The 12,334-nt window shown below is 46.4% G+C and overlaps 1 protein-coding gene across 5 annotated transcripts in view; it reads left to right on the plus strand.

Annotated features, from left to right (window-relative positions):
- Nucleotides 1-12,334, plus strand: part of PIK3AP1 (phosphoinositide-3-kinase adaptor protein 1) — a 115,855-nt gene that overhangs the window by 95,782 nt on the left and 7,739 nt on the right. For 4 of the 5 annotated variants that reach the window (XM_032883298.1, XM_032883315.1, XM_032883326.1 and 1 more), the window contains 3 exons: nucleotides 3,349-3,504; nucleotides 7,653-7,723; nucleotides 9,290-9,408. In XM_032883298.1, coding sequence (XP_032739189.1) covers nucleotides 3,349-3,504; nucleotides 7,653-7,723; nucleotides 9,290-9,408 — 346 coding nt within the window. Of the gene's footprint in view, nucleotides 1-3,348; nucleotides 3,505-7,652; nucleotides 7,724-9,289; nucleotides 9,409-12,334 lie in introns of those variants that run through there. The other variant, XM_032883306.1, reaches the window with a different exon arrangement.

The raw sequence follows: 12,334 nt of genomic DNA on the forward strand, positions 1-12,334 counted from the left end.
GACCTGAGCTGAAACCAGGAGTCAGACACTTAACTGACTGCACCACCCAGGCACCCCTTGTTTTTGTTTTTTATTGTGGTAAAATACCCATAACATAAAATTTATCCTTGATCCTAAATGTATAATTCAGTGGTGTTAAATACATCCATATCATGCAACCATTACCATGATCCATTTCTAGAACATTTTCTTCCCCGACAAGGATTTGAGAACAAAGAGCTGATGTGGGAGATGATCCCGGGGAACACAGGGGGAGTGGGGAAGTGAGAGAGGAAGAGAGAGGGGACCAGCAAAATGCAGTTACCACTGTGGAGACTGGAGCTTCTTGTCCCTGGAGACACTGGGATTCAATGGACAGCACCATGGAAGGGGCCAAAAAGTGGGGCATTTATACACCAGCTCCCATGTCTGGGGGAAGCCCCTTGGGGGAGGGGTGCTTGTCATCTAGTTTCCAGAGAAAGCCTCAGGCAGTTTGGAAGTTGGACCCTATGCTCCATGTTATATTCACTGTGTAGCCCCAGTGCTGCTTGTGTGTGCTTGTGGAAGTATAGGGTAGACATCTGGGGTGGGGTAGGGGAATGCAGGGGAAGAGATTAGGATTGTGATAGGTTTAGGGCAACCTACTCTGCTTTGACCATTGCATCTCCTTAAAAAAAAGAAATAATCTGTTTTCCACATTGAGCTTTTGTTTTTACCAGAGGAAAGAGTTCTGCTTTCCTGGGCACCTGCATGGCTCAGTTGGTTAAGTATCTGCCTTCGGCTCAGGTCATGATCCCAGGGTCCTGGGGTCAAGTCCCACATCAGGCTCCCTGCTCATCAGGAAGCCTGCTTATCCCTCTGCCCCTCCTCGTGCTTGTTCTCTCAATCTCTCTCTCTCTTTCTGTCTCTCAAATAAATAAATAGAATCTTAAAAAAAGAAAAGAAAAGAACTCTACTTCCTCCCCACCCCTGCCAAAAGAAAAAGAAAAAAGAAAAGCATTTAGAAACCAGTGACACAGGGTAACATCGATCTGTAGGAAAATTAGGGTTGACAAATGGCATTTCTTCTTAAAGGACCTTTTCTAGGAATGGAGCCCATTCTAAACATAAGGGCTGTCTCTGTTTATTTAGAAATCTCATTTGCCTTAGGAAAGAAAAGTGGTAACTATTTTCCTCTGATTTGAGTTAGAATACCAAGGATAATTAAAAAGTAAGATTCTGTTCATAATAACGTGCTAGTCTTTCTTCAGCCTTGAGGAGTTGTTTTGTTCTTGCTGGGATGGTGTAGAACATGGATGGTGTAGCTCAGAGGGGCTGGCACGGCCCGTGGCTTGTTGGACACCCCAGTTGAAGACATTCCATATTTGTGTTCTGGGTGTGTGTGGGGCTCATCTGCGGCAGGACAGGGAGGAGCAGGCCAGGTGCCAGGCAGCCTGGGCTCCCGTCCCTCCACTCCAATCACTGCATCCCTTTATGATCCAGGACAATCCCTTAAACCACTCTGTGCCTCAGTTTCCTCACCCATGGCTGTACCTGACTTATCAAGTTCACGGGGAAGAAGTGAAGTTCAGAGCAGGTATAATGACCCATGTGGACACGCTCTGGGAAAAGTACTGTGCAATATAGTGCTGGTTGCTATTCCTACCGTTGTTTCTTTCTTCTAAGAATATCAGGCTTTGATAGACTGGCTCTACTTGATTTTTTGAACTTCTGACTCCTATCTTTTTTTCCTGTGTATTTTACTTTCCTTCCTCCTAGAACCGGTTGAGGGTGGGAAACCGGGGCCTCAAAGTGAATTAAGCAGATAAGAACCTCCCTTTAAGAGAGTGTTGTTAAAAAAAAAATACCAGGTCAAAGCTGAGGAAAAAAAATAATAAAAGGCTCACAACCATTTGGGCCCCAAGATGCTCTGGGCCCACACCCAGGTGCAGAACAGCCGGCGGGGCTCTGCCCACGTGGTTCCAGGCTCAGGAGGCTGCTTGCCCTTCGCCGTGGTAATGAGGAAAGCCTGAGGGTGTGGGAAAGATCTGTGTCACACTGAGACCTAGAAAGCTGGTTTAATACTAGGACCAAACACTGCCCTTGGAACCCGTCTCCAGGATGAGGCGTGTGTGAGGTCCACGCAAACCACAGTCCAGCTTTGTGGCATCCTCTGCGTGGAGTGTTTCCCACAGGCTCGGTTTACCCTGTCCTCGAACTTCCTCTTTCCTATGGCTGTCATTTCCCTATTCGAGGTTCTTGGGCAGATTCTGGCTTTGGTTCGAGGAGCCGCCTCTGCTCCTGGACTCCCTGAACCCCTGGCCGCACCCGTCCCACAGCAGAGGAGAGGCGGAGGAGGATGTGGGGCCCTGGAGATAAGAGCACCTGGCTGGAAAGTACACGGAGCTCACACCTCTCCCTGAGGCCCTGAGCCCGGACTTGGGAATGATCAGGGCATCACGGAAGCCCTGTGACTTGAGCTCACCTGTTGTTCACACTCTCCCATGGAGGAAGTGGGCAATGGGCCCCCACAGATATTTTGTTCTGCTCAGTCTAGAACCCAGGGTGGAAATCTAGGAAGGATTGAAGATCAACTACTGGGCAGGGCTAAGCCAGTCAAGAGACCAGTTTAATGCTGTGCAGAGCGAAGGAATAATCTCTTCCTAAGTCTGTCAGGTCCAACGCCACTGATCAGCCTCACAAGTCTCAGAACCTTTTATGGGGCTGATGGACTTACTTTAATTAGCCCTCTGGGCCGTTGCTGTCAGTTGCAGACTGTGCACCTAGCACCCATCATTTGTTGAGGGATTCAGAGGCCATATGAGTAGTGGTTAGGAGCCTGGACTCCAAGCCTGGGTTCAAGTCCCAGCTGTCCCACTTACCAGCCATGTGCTACTCCACTTTTCTGGAACTAGTTTCGTTGGGGAATGGTGATAATACTGTTTACTTTGTGGGTGTTGGGAAGCTCCTAGAACTCTGCTGGAGCATAGGATAACCAGCTTTAGGGTCAACAGTGCTCACGGGCTCTCCTTCTGAAAGGGAAGTACTCCACATCCCACAGCTGGAAAGTGGGAGAACTGTAGCCCCAGACCTCTCCCCAGTCTCAGGCTCTCTGCCTGACGTGGAAGCATTAGTCTCGCTTTCTCCCATGCCTCCACCCCTCTCCTCTGTCACGTAGTGATGGCCACACAGGAGTCTGTGAAGTTTCAGTGTTGAATTGGGCAGGGCCCCCTCCCCCTTCCCACACTCTCTCCCTTCCTTTCCCTCCCTTCCCCTCCCCAACAGGCACCCACAAGGTTCGGGCCAGGGAGGCGGGCGGAGAGGGAGCAGATGAACAGTTTGGCGGGTCGCAGGTGCCTCGAAGCTTATCTCTTTTTCTTCTAATTCCAGACTTGGAGATCACTGTCCCAATTCGGCACTCACAGCACCTGCCTGGGAAAGTGGAGTTTGGAGTCTATGAGAGCGGCCCCCGGAAAAGCGCCTTTCCCCCAAGGACAGAGCTAAGGCGAGGAGACTGGAAAACAGATAGTACCTCCAGCACAGCAAGTGAGCAGGGGAGGGGGTGTGCCTTCACATCTGCATTCCCGGCGGTGCCTTTGGGCTTTGGGAACAGTCTGTTGTGAGCCCAGCAGACCCCAGCTGGAGCCTGATTTGGGTTTGGGGGTATAAGAAATGGGGGACATTTAGCCTGTGCAGTTTACCTTTTTTCAGAGAACCAAAGATCTTTTATATCACTATGCCCTAAAGCCAGGTTTGTGTAATAATTTATTACACTGTTCCTTTTATAACTAGAAAAACCTAGTAATGACACTAGTTAATATTTACTGAGCATTTACTATATGCTAAGCCTCTTCTATATATTCTCTGATTAATTCTCACAATAGCTCTATGGCATAGGCACCATGACCTGTGTTTAGTGAGGAGGAAACAGGAGTCCTCATGCCTTGCCCCACGTTAAACAGCTAATAAGTGGGGGTATCAGGATTTGAACTTGGGCAGCCTGGATCCGAGACCCAGACCCTCAACCACTGTCCCTTCTGCTTCCTCAGCTGTGGTAAGGAGAAGGAAAGGGTGCAAAGTCAGAAACATGAGAAAATGATGGACTCATATTTGAGAATTCTAACCTTATGGAGGAGTTGAGGATCCAATTAGGAAATGTGGGAGACATTTTGGCTGAAAAGCTTGATGGAGTCTGATTGCAACAGACAACTCCTGCTTATGGATATGCAGGAGTGGGGGCTTTGGTTCCATGTCTAGGGTGGCGGTAGCGCACCTCAGACACACTGGCTTCACCAGCAAAATAGATGCCGTTTCCCTTCTTTTGCACAGTTGAGCATTTTCAAAAGAGCTAGGAAAACAAGGAAAGAATAGGAGACTTGGGACTGAATTTCAGGACTCGTGGCTTCCTAAATGTCAGGCAGAGAACCCCCAAATGGATATGAGGATAGGAAGGTCATCTAAACCCAAGGGTTCTTGATCTTTTCTGCATCAGAGACCGTTTGGGAATCTGATCTGTGCTCTGGATGTTCTTCCCAGAGAAATGCATGGGAGCGTGTATGTACACACACACACACACACACACACACACACACACACACGGGGTTGCCCATCCATGGCCTTAGGTCAAGAACCCCACCCCTGTCTCCCTTCTTACTTTACGGATTGCGCATGTATAATCCAGAGCAGGAAAGAGTTTTGTGCAAGGTCACACCGTCAGTGAAGCCAGGGTGGGAGCAGGCCCCGATTTTTTCTTGGCTTCTAGTTCCTGCCACTGCTACCTGTTGAAACAGACCCAAAGCCTATCACGTGACCACAGGGGACACCTCCACTGGGTAGAAGAGAAAACTCCTCCTTCCATAATGGGGCGTGGTAATGTGTATCCAAAGCCCTCCTAAGGCAAATTAGAGAATTCTGACAAGTTCAGAAATGGGAGAGCTTTTCCCAGTGATGGCAGCTGGCTGAGGAAGCCCGAGGCAGGTGGCTCATCTCTCAGATGAGAGGTGGAGGACCACAGTGGTACAGATCCTTTGTGCATTCCAGGGTGGAGAGGAGGGGGAAATGTAACAAGACAAATGGGAAGTACTCATTTCAGGTTCGGATTAACTTAAATGATTTTATGTGTATGTTTTACTTTGAGGTAAAGATGAAATGGAAAGCATAAAGTGTGCTTTTTACTTTGTGCAATGGTTTATGGCCCAGGGATGGCTATCTCGTCTGGTTAAAAAATGTTATGAAATGCCAGACCAGCGGATTTTACTCCAGTCCCTGCTATACAGTTTCAGTTATCTATTGCTATGTAACGAACCACCATAAAACACAGTGGCTTGAAGTGTACATTTATTTATACTTGATAGTGCACTTGGGCAAGACTCAGTGCAGCTGGTTTAACTCCACTCCACGTGGGTGAGTTGGGGTCACTCACTCCTGTATGTGTCCTCAGCTGTAAGCACGGCATGGGTGGGACCATCCTAGATGCTCTGTCATCCTTTGGGACCTCTCCCCTTATGGCCTCTAAGTCAGAAGCCTGAACTCCTTATACTTATATGGTAACACAGTCCAGAAAGGGAATATTCCAGGAGGATAGACTCTGATGTGCAGGTGCTTATCAGGCTTTGCCTTGCATCGCACTCACTAATGTCATATTGATCAGAGCAGCTGTCATCTCTTGGGAACCACAGAAGAACAGTTGCAGGTTAAATCTGGTCATAACCAAGATTTTAGTAAAGTATATTAATGTTATGTTTAACAGAACACAAATTTTATTACAGAAAGACTTTTAGCCTTTTTGTAGATTGTTGGGTCCATGTTTTTTAAGGGTATTATATTTGGTCACTTTTTCCCCCTCATTCATTTATCCATCAAATATTTGAGGGTTGCTCTATGTATTCTGAGTGAGACTATACACTGGAGATATAAAGATGAAAAAGAAACAGAGACCATCTTCAGGGGCCTTGTGGTGGAGTAGAGAAAACATAAAACTAGCATGAGCTAGATGCTTGTCTGTTCTTTCTTCCTGGTGACACAGGCCTGGAAGAGGAAGGCACTGCCACCCCCCCACCCCGGGCTAGAGGGGAGATGACAGGGGCCAGAGCCTCCTACCAACCATGCAGTCCAGAGGGGATGTGGGTAAGAAAGTCAGCCTGGGGAGGGGAGAGGGCCAGGACAGATGAACCGGGGAGCCAAGGTTCAAAGCCAAACTTGGGGGTTCAAGATTTAGGAGTACCCAGGGAAGGCATAATGAGAACTGATGAGTATGAATTTGTAGGGTCCCGGAGCCAGTGCCTGGCCAACTTTCTGCTCTCTGTCAATGGACAACTTTCAGAAGGAGGCTGGTTTGTTGTGAGGGAGTGGCATGAAGAATGGTGAAGGACAGGAGGCTTGACTCCACAGGACTGGGAGGGGTTGCTTCCACTGGGGGAATCTGGAAAGGTTTCCATAGCATTTGCCCTGAGCATTGGAGCCTGAGGTTTTAGCCTTGTGGCTAAGGGTAGGATGGGGACATTCTGGCCAAGTGGATACTTCTATGTACAGGTGCCTGACTAGAAAGGAAAAGGGTCACATGCTCCTTAAAAAGCAAACTCTGAATCCCCTGGCTTATTAAGTATTTTGATATATTATTTTAAATGTAAACATCTACTTCTAGGAAATAATCCAAAATTATAATCTTAACTTGCTCTATTTCAACACACATCTGAATTAATTAGGTCAAAATTGATACCATAATGAAGTTGAAACTAAGACTATTTCCTTATTAACTAATATGATGAGGGGCTGTTTTAAGGGAAATTCAGTAAACCCAAGATCTGGCAATACTGCTAGTGGTGACAGTGGTAAACTAAAGTCAGGTTTTTTGTCTTAGTTGACTGACTGTTGTTCTTTTTTTTTACTCCTGGATCATCACATATTTGAGCTTGTTCTAATTCTCTTTGTCCAGTATGGTTGCCACTTGCCAAATATGGTTATTTAAATTGAAGTTAATTAAAACCGTTCCTGGTATGCACAAGCTACCATATTGGATAGTATATAATAGAATATTTCCAGAAAGTTCTATTGGATAGAGCTGTCCTAATAAGATAGGTAGGTGATACATTCCCAATTCAAAAGCCTTGAGCACCTAAACTCACACAGTCATAGTTCCTACTGTGAGCATAAATTATGCTTTGGAGTTTGTATTTTGTCTGTATCAAACTGGCCCCTTATTAGAAGGTATATATGTGTGTGTGTCTGTGTGTGCGTTTGTGTGTGTGATTACATGCTTGCTGTAATTCCTAAAAAAAAAAAAAACACTTTAACAACAAGATGTTTGCAGATTTTAGAAATACCACTGAATAAGAAAGAAAGAGAGCATCTCTGCTTCTTTGTCTGACAAACCAGACCACTAATATCAGATAGGATTTTCACAGGGATTAAGTGCAGTCATGTTTTTAAAGCATGTAATGTGTGGTAAGCCCTCAGTAAATGGCGCTGGTAAAGCGAAGAAAAAAAAAGGTAATAAGAAGGTGAACCATTTCATTTTATGCTGAAAGAAAATCTAAACACTAATAAAATGATATAAGATGGCAGCGTTTTGAAGATCCCGTATTCACAGCTTCTGTATTGTTTCTATCGGTAAAAATAAGTAAGTGCTAGAGTCCTGCATTTTATTTTAGCCTGAGAGAATCCACAGTCCAGCTAATTTTGTCTGTACCCTTCAGGCAGTGCGAGTAACCGATCCAGCACCCGGAGCCTCCTCAGCGTGAGCAGTGGGATGGAGGGGGACAATGAGGTGAGAGCGGGGACCCCACCCCCATTTTTCTCGTCTGAGGGGTCACGCCACTGCAGGAAATAGAAATCCAGATGAAAGAAGCCAGACACGGAAGGTCACATACTGTAGGATTCCATTTATGTGAAATATCCAGAATAGGTAGAATCAGAGAGACAGAATACCGATTTGGTGGTTACCGGAGGCTGGGGGGAGGGGGACATGGGGAGTACAGTGTTTCCTTTTGGGATGATGAAAATGTTTTGAGACTAGATAGAGGTGGTGGTTGTATAATATTGTGAATGTACTAAGTGCTACTGAATTGTGCACTTTAAAATGGTTAATTTTGGGGTGCCTGGGTGGCTGAGTGGGTTAAGCCTTTGCCTTTGGCTCAGGTCATGGTCCCAGGGTCCTGGGATGGAGCCCAGCATCCTGCTCCCTGCTCAGTGGGGAGCCTGCTTCCCCCCTCTCTCTCTGCCTGCCTCTCTGTCTACTTGTGATCTCTCTCTCTGTCAAATACATTAAAAAAAAATCTTAAAAAAATAAAATAAAATGGTTAATTTTATGTTAGGTGAATTTTACCTCAATAAAAAGCGAGAGAGGGAAGGAAGGAAGGAAAGAAGGGAGAGAGGGAGGGAGGGAAGAAAGGAACAAAGTGAGGGAGGAAAGGAGGGAGGGGAGGAGAGAAATTGATACTCCATCTGACTGGTTAAGCCAAGAGGGCATCTCTGAGAAGCAGCAGGAGGACTATCAGGGAATCGGGTTGAGATCACATTTGGGGCCTGGATCAGAAGCCGTGAGAAATGGTGGAGCCAAGGCCGCTGCTCCGTCTATCCCCAGGGCGACATGCTCTTTCTTCTCTTCTTTCCTGGACATACTTGCTTTCTTCTCTCACTGTACACTGGCCTTTTCTGCTCCTCTGCATGCATGGTGGCAAATAGTCCCCTGAGAGCCACTAGGTCTCTTAGGAGAGGGTGAGCTACTCCCTTAGACTGAAGTATCTATTCTGATCCAGGGACGAGTGGCTGGGATGGACAGGAGGGGTCACTGCCAACCCAGGAGACTCCCTGAGATAGGGTCCTTGGGGTGGGCTACCCCTCCAGTGAGCAGCTTCTGCTAATGACCCCATGACTGAGAACCACTCATGGTTCCACTGTCTCAGAAAGGGACTTGGGTTTAAAAACAAAATTTCTCCAGCTCTCTCTGGTTGTACAGAGCAGGCTTCTCAAAGTTTAATATGCATGAGAATCTCCTAGGCTCCTGTGAATATGCAGGTTCTGATCAGGCAGGTCTGACGAGGAGTTGGAAAGCCAGCATTTCTCACAAGCTCTCAGGGGATGCTAATTTGATGGCCCACAGGGGGCACTCTGAGGAACAAGGGCCATTAATGATAATTTGGGCTCCATTGTCTCCTCAGGGAGTGTAGGCCTCAATGGAAAGCTGACCTGGTTTGCTAGGTTCATTTTCAGTTTGCGGATAACCTTTAGCCAAAGCCTGAGGAGGACTGAGAGGCTTTTGGGAAATGGTGTCCAATTATGCCTGTTGCCTAATGTAACTTTCCCTTTTCTTTCTTGTCCTTTTTTGCTGTAGGATAATGAAGTCCCTGAGGTTCCCAGAAGTCGTAGCCCGGGCCCCCCACAAGTGGAAGGAACATCCGCCGTGCCCCTTGAGAGGCCCCCCAGAGTACCTCCCCGAGCTGCCTCACAGAGGTAACATTGATGCGGAGAATAAATGTTTTCCTCACTCTCTGAATTCCAGCAGGTGGAGAGTAGGATTTGGAGACATCTAAGATGACCTCAGAATGAGTCCAGAGTGAACTGAAATGCCTACTTTTGATGCATTTCAACAGGGACTCTTTGTTAATATGATGCTTTATGCAAGTGCAAATACTTAAAAAAAATTTTTTTTAAGATTTTATTTATTTATTTGACAGACAGACATCACAAGTAGGCAGAGAGGCAGGCAGAGAGAAAGGAGGAAGCAGACTCCCTGCAGAGCAGACAGCCTGATGTGGGGCTCTATCCCAGGACTCTGGGATCATGACCTGAGCCGAAGGCAGAGTCTTTAACCCACTGAGCCACCCAGGTGCCCCAAGTGCAAATACTTTAAGTAGCAAGTACAATATTTTATCAATGAAGTACGTTGGCAAACACCAACTTTTTGAGCAATTTGTATGTTTGCTTAGAATTCAGCTTCCTCATAACTAATTCCCTTGGCTGTATTGTGGGGACAGCACCTTTTGGGGACCAGGAGATAAGAAGGAGTTGGGGATGAAAATAGAAGTGGGGTGCATAGCTCGGTGTGGTGGGGAGCATGGTTCTAGTGCCACACTATCTGGGGACAGTGTCCAGAAGTCACTTATGAACTTTGGTGAATTATTTCACTTTCATGTAACTCAATTCTTCATCTGTAAAATGGGGATAACAGTAGAATGTCCTCACAGAGTCATAAGGGTGGTGTCTGGGCCCATAGTAAAAGCTCAGTAGAATGAGTGACTTTTCTCATCCAGGAGAAGAATGAGCATATGGAGGTTTGGAGATGGGCATTAGACAGACAAGCTGGGAGTGTTTGCCGGGCTCCAGTATCTGTCTTTGTTCATAATGGTTGTCTGGCCTCTGGTAGGAACCTTTTCAAGGTCTCGTGGAGTAACAGGAAAAGTGGTCAAAACTAGCTTGTGCGTCCACCCATGCAGAAAGAGTCCTTGGGAAGGAAAGCCTAGGCTTGTCTTAGGTGTTTATTTCTTTGATGTCTAAAGTATAATGTGGGGGGAAAGGATTAAAAGGTGGAAGCTTTTTTTTTTTCCCAACCAGGGTCGTGGTTTTTTTTTTTTTTAATGTTAAAACTTAAATGAATCTTGTCAGTGTAATTTGTTGAGAAAGTGCAACAAGGAGGCTTTTCTTCTGGTTTTCTGGAAAGAGAAGCTGACTTCGAGCTAGGCGTCTGTCCACTTCTCCCTTTGCTGTTCACCCCTCTTGCGTGTGCTCCCAGTAACATTCATATTCATGTACTGACACCTGTTACACAGATCTCCCCCACCCCCGTAATCACAAGCGGTGTCAGGTTCACCAGCATGTTTCCTTGGTGTAGACTAGAGGTCATGTGGTAGAATGTTAGTCCTGGAAGACCCGTAACGATAATCTGGTCCAGTCCCCTGAATTGGCATAGTGTGCTGTTTCTTGAAAATTATTATACAGTTGGTGATTGGGGAGGGGTGTTTATGGCGAACTACAGTAATAAATACTAATCTGTATTGAGTGTGTACTATGTACTAGGTATTATGTTCGACACACAGGATGCATTATCTCAGTTCCTTCCACAGCTCTCAGTGATATTTAGGATTATCCTATTTTGCAGATGTACTCACTAGGGCTTGGCCTGGATTGAGACTTGTTCTGTGTGGCACATCTGGGTGTACCTGACTGGAGGCTGCAGTGTCTTGGTCATTTTGTGACATCTGTTCCAGAAGGTCAAGGTGTCATTAGGAGGAGATCCAAGACCTAAGACCTTTTATTACTCAAGATTGAAGAGTTTGGAGGCAGTTGCTAATTGCACCAAGATGAAAATAGTTGCCAAATTTGAAAACTATAGCTGCAGGGCTTTTGTTAATGGGAGAGAAAAAGAGAAAAACCAGGGAAACAGGTTCCAGAAATTAAAGGCTAGAAATTGGGATGCATATAAGTGTGTAAAAAGAGATGGCTGATGAAATTTTGGGGGAGTCTAGGAGCATGTTGTGATAAAAATGGGAGCAAAAAGGAGGAAAACACTTTTACTAAAGAAATAGTGTTTGCAAAGAAATCTGTAATTGATAGAGCTTGGCATTTGGGTTCCTTTTTGGTGTGAAGAAAGATTTGCAAATATGCAGTTGTTTTGTAAGTATGTATGCAATTTGCATAATAAAATGAGGAGATGTTTGAACAAATAATAAAGCCAATAAATGGCTTCCGTGCTTGACCCACTGGCAGACAGGAGGCGAGGCTGACCTTGGGGGTCTCCTCTCCACTTCCAGATCTGGGAATCAGTAACTATTCTTTGCCTGTGTCTCCTGAACGCCTCTGCTGTCACACAGCTCTGGGGGTGCAGCGCTTGTTGACCGCTTCCAGTCCTGGTCCCTTCCTCTGCTCACTCCGCATGCTGTCCCCAGAACTTGAGCTGTCATTGAGGACTCCAAGCTTCCACAATTACCTCAGTCTTCTGTTTCCTACTCTCTGCTGGTGACCTCAACCCACAGATATCTCAAACAGAGCCGGGACAAAACTGAGTTCATCCCACCTGCCATTCTCGGCCCCTAACTGTCTTCTTCTGGTAAGTTCCTAGCCTGTGATAATGCACGGTTCTGCACCAAACCCAGGCGCCACCCACCATCCCTGCCTCCTGGGCAGCTCCCACACAGTGTGTCTCCAGACTCTGTCCGTTCTGCTGCCCTTTCAGCTCTCAGATCCACCCCCTCTCCATCTGCCAGTGCCTGTGTTCATCCTCAGAGACTCACACTTATCTCCCTCCTCTACACTGTCACCAGAGTGCGCTTTCTAGATCAGAAATTGCTGATGATGTCACTTCCTTGCGTGAAAGCCTTCACATTTAATGCTGTAGTTTTTAGCGTGCTCTGGCCCTGTCTAGCCTCAAGTCCCACCTTCT

Source organism: Lontra canadensis, unplaced genomic scaffold (genome assembly GCF_010015895.1).
Source record: "Lontra canadensis isolate GAN:19392208 unplaced genomic scaffold, GSC_riverotter_1.0 scaffold3, whole genome shotgun sequence".
Classification (NCBI taxonomy): Eukaryota; Metazoa; Chordata; class Mammalia; order Carnivora; family Mustelidae; genus Lontra; species Lontra canadensis.